At 36.2% G+C, this 4096-nt stretch overlaps 1 protein-coding gene across 1 annotated transcript; it reads right to left on the bottom strand.

Moving 5' to 3' along the window:
* Positions 1-1210: 1210 nt before the first annotated feature.
* Positions 1211-2128, bottom strand: LOC135232091 (olfactory receptor 5D18-like). The gene has a single exon (XM_064289384.1). It carries the CDS (start codon positions 2126-2128, stop codon positions 1211-1213), a length of 918 nt encoding a protein of 305 aa, XP_064145454.1.
* Positions 2129-4096: the final 1968 nt, after the last annotated feature.

The following is a 4096-nucleotide window of genomic DNA, read 5'->3' as shown; positions in this document are numbered from 1 at the left end:
ATATAACATTTTTGATGGCTGGGTGTGCAAAATAATAGCATAAAACACAGATAGAGCAGCCACTCAATGTCCCAATATTTGCATATACTGGTTTTCTGACATCTATTTTTAAGCCTTTGGTAAAGCCTATTGAACTTATCATTCTATCACACTGGTACTCTTTCTAAAACATGTTCAGGTTATAGAAAATATTTATTTAACTTTTCAGTCATGTCAATTTAACCTGAATATAAGATACCACAAACACACACACAAACACACACACGCAGATGCAATCACACACATTATACAGTATTCAGTCAATAACAAATTGGTTGACTCGATATTACATTCTCATTTCCTTGAGTTTGTCTATTCTAGCCTCTCCTGAATAAAACACCTTCTCACTGAAATGTATCTCTTAAAATTCTGTCCATACTCCGTGTCAACTTAAAACAATACCTCATTTCTGAAGACATATTTCTAATCTTCCTAAATGGATTTGAACTGTTCCTTGCCTCAAGCCTTTTAAGGTATTTCTTATAGTCTGCCGTTTACAATAGCCCCTTTCTTTACTGCCCCAGCATGACCACCAAATTACACCTTCCAAAGCCTATGTCTTATCTTTACCGCCATTTGCAGATATGTCATCAAAAAACGTGCATTTACATAGAACCTACTATACTCCAAGGATCTTATAAAAAGAGGGATGGAATTAATGTTTATTCGGATTTTGCAAGGTGCCTCTCATTATCAGATTATGGCCCAGTTCTGTTATCACAGTTGCATAGATTTAAAAATTAAAATTAGAGATGGTGATTTTTTTTCCTGCAATGAGGAGACATAGCCAAGATTAGTCTCTTTGAACCAAAATTCCATATCCTCACCATTGTACACTATTAATGATTAATTTTAAAGGTATCTTTTAAAATCATCTTTTTGGTAGCACTTTGTTTATAAATTGGTGATAAATTCTACTAAAATAATATTAATTTTTTTATCACAGTTGCATAGATTTAAAAATTAAAATTAGAGATGGTGATTTTTTTTCCTGCAATGAGAAGACAAAGCCAAGATTAGTCTCTTTGAACCAAAATTCCATATCCTCACCATTGTACAGTATTAATGATTAATTTTAAAGGTACCTTTTAAAATCATCTTTTTGGTAGCACTTTGTTTATAAATTGGTGATAAATTCTACTAAAATAATATTAATTTTTTTTTAATATGCTTAATGAGAAAAGACTTTAGCATCCATTATCTTGCTGACTGTATTCTTGACATCCTTATTCCTCAGACTGTAGATCAAGGGATTCAACACAGAGGCTATTTTGATAGTGTGCCTGGAGTTTTTGGAGTTGGGCACACAGTAGAGGAAGAGGATGGTGCCATGGAAGATAGTGATGGCAGTCAGATGAGAGGCACAGGTAGAGAACACCTTACGACGACCACTGGCTGAACGCATTTTCAAGATGGTGACAAGGATGGACACATAAGATGTGAGAATGATAAGTAATGTACTCACCACATTAAAAGTAGCAAAGATAAAAAGCAACAATTCATTGAGGTAAGTATTAGAGCAAGAAAGGGAAAGAAGTGAGGAGAACTTGCAAAAGAAGTGATTGATTATGTTGGAACCATGAAAAGATAATTTCAAAGCAGAGCATGTGAGTATCAAGGAACACCCTACTCCCCATACATATGATCCCCCCACCAGCATAGCACAGAGTCTCTGGGACATGGCAACTGTGTAGAGCAGAGGGTTGCAAATGGCCACAAAGCGGTCATAGGCCATTACAGCTAATAGAAGGGATTCAGTCACCACAAAGGTACAAAAGAGAAAGTATTGTACTACACATTCTAAAAACGAAATGGTTCTGTCTTCTAAAACTAGGTTCACCAGCATCTTGGGAACAATGACAGAGGAATAGCAGAAATCCACAAATGAGAGGTGGCTGAGGAAGAAGTACATGGGGGTGTGCAGTCTGGGGTTAATTTTGATGATTACAATCATTCCTACATTCCCTACAACACTGACACTGTAGATGGCCAGAAATACCAGGAAGAGGGGAACCTGCAGTTCTGGGCAACCTAAGAAGCCCAAAAGAGTGAACATGGCCCCACTTTTATTTCTCTCTGACAATGACATGGCTTCTGTTTGTTAAAATCTGAGTCAATCCTGGAAATTAAAAAAAAAAAAAAATTAAACATAGTTAGGATGTAGGAAGCTTAGTTAACTATCCTTTGCTGAGACTGGAAAAGGTATTTCTTTCAGCATGTATGTGTTTATTAATTGAGAAATGCTAAACTTCCAAAATTTTGAAACATGATAACATTTTTTTTTTCTTAAGGAAAACCAATAAAACCATTGAACTTTAAGTTCTCAAGTCCAATTTTAGTATTTTCAAATATATAAAATTTGAGGTTTAGAGATTACATAGAAACCCATTGCCATTCAGTTGATTCCAACTCATAATGACCCTATAGGGTAGAGTTGAACTGCCCTATAGGTTTTCCAAGGAGTGGCTGGTGGATTCAAACTGTCAGCCTTTTAATTAGCAGCCAAGCTCTTAGCTACTATGCCACAAGAGCTCCAGAGATTACATGGTAATTTGTAATCCTAATTAAGACTTGTAAGATAGATAGATTGATGATAGATAGACGATAGAGAGAGAGAGAGATAGATGATAGATAGATAGATAGACAGACAGACAGACAGACAGATAGATAGATAGATGATGGATAGATAGATGATAGATAGATAGACAGACAGGCAGACAGACAGGCAGACAGACAGACAGACAGATGCTAGATGGCTGGCTGGATGGATGGCTGGCTGGATGGATGGTGGATGGATGGTGGATGGATGGATGGATGGATGGATGGATGGATGGATGGATGGATGGATGGATGGATGGATGGATGGATGGATGGATGGATGGATGGATGGATATCCTTTTAATAAAGATTCTGTCTAATCAATGATTATTCCATTCTGCTTAAATACTTGTTGATTCTACCTTGACAACTGCTCCAAAAATTTACAGAAGAAAATACACTCTCCTAAAACTGTCAGGGCACATCTATTCCCCAACCCCAGGTCCTCATCCAGGGCACTATTATTGAAGAGTCAAGTCCTCTATGCATGGCTCTATGCATAAAGGGTGCACATCCTGTTCTTTGCATGATCAGATATGCACCCTTTGCCCTGACTCTATATTCCTCATGAACTGTCTGCATCTAAAGTTTGCATTTTCCCCCTTAGTTGTTTCCTAGATACCCTATAAAAAAAAAATGAAGTTAATATCATTATGTCTTTCAGATTTTAAAACAAACCTGCTAACGGCAAAGAGAAGGCTTCTCCTGCATCTGGGAAACTTGGGTGGGAGTGAAGTATATGCAATGTTACATCTGTAGTCACAATCTTGGGTCGTGAACCCTAGAGACTATATGTTGCCCCATTCTCTGGAGGACAATAACTAAGCAATTAAAATTAACTACTTTTCTCCACTGTACTGGAAAGCCTGGAGGAAAATTACAGTATCATTAAGGAAATTTTATAAGAAACATTTATATTTCAAAGTCACCTTCCCCAGTCTCCTGAACATTCCCATACTCTCCCATAATTATCAGGTATATGTATCAATGCCAAAAAAAAGCAAACCAAACCCACTGCCATGGAGTTGATTCTGACTCATAGTGACCCTATATTAATAGGAGACACATTATTAAATATGAATTGACTGAATGCTGTGTGCTATTCTAACAGGTGAGAAACAATGTCTTAAGTGCAGTTTTCATTTGTGCTTCTATTATTATGAGTCCAACTGAACAACTCTTGGTACATTTTAGAGCTATTTGTATTTCTTTAATGTGGACTCTTTAATCATATCTTATGTCCATTTTTCTATAGGACTAATATTCTTTTTCTACTCAACTCTTATAGAAGCGGTGATTTCTCATTTTTTTTCTTTTGTCAGATTAATTTTTTCTCTCTTGTTTTTGATATTAAGTTTCTGTATATTCATGTAATCTAAATTGGAAACTTTATTTTCATCACCTGCTTTGATGCGTGGAGTAAGAAAGTGATCCAATTGCATTTTTCCTCATATGACTA

Source organism: Loxodonta africana, chromosome 7 (assembly GCF_030014295.1).
Source record: "Loxodonta africana isolate mLoxAfr1 chromosome 7, mLoxAfr1.hap2, whole genome shotgun sequence".
In the NCBI taxonomy this organism is placed as follows: domain Eukaryota; kingdom Metazoa; phylum Chordata; class Mammalia; order Proboscidea; family Elephantidae; genus Loxodonta; species Loxodonta africana.
Note: the sequence above shows the minus strand (reverse complement) of the source record. Positions and strands in the feature narration are given on the sequence as shown.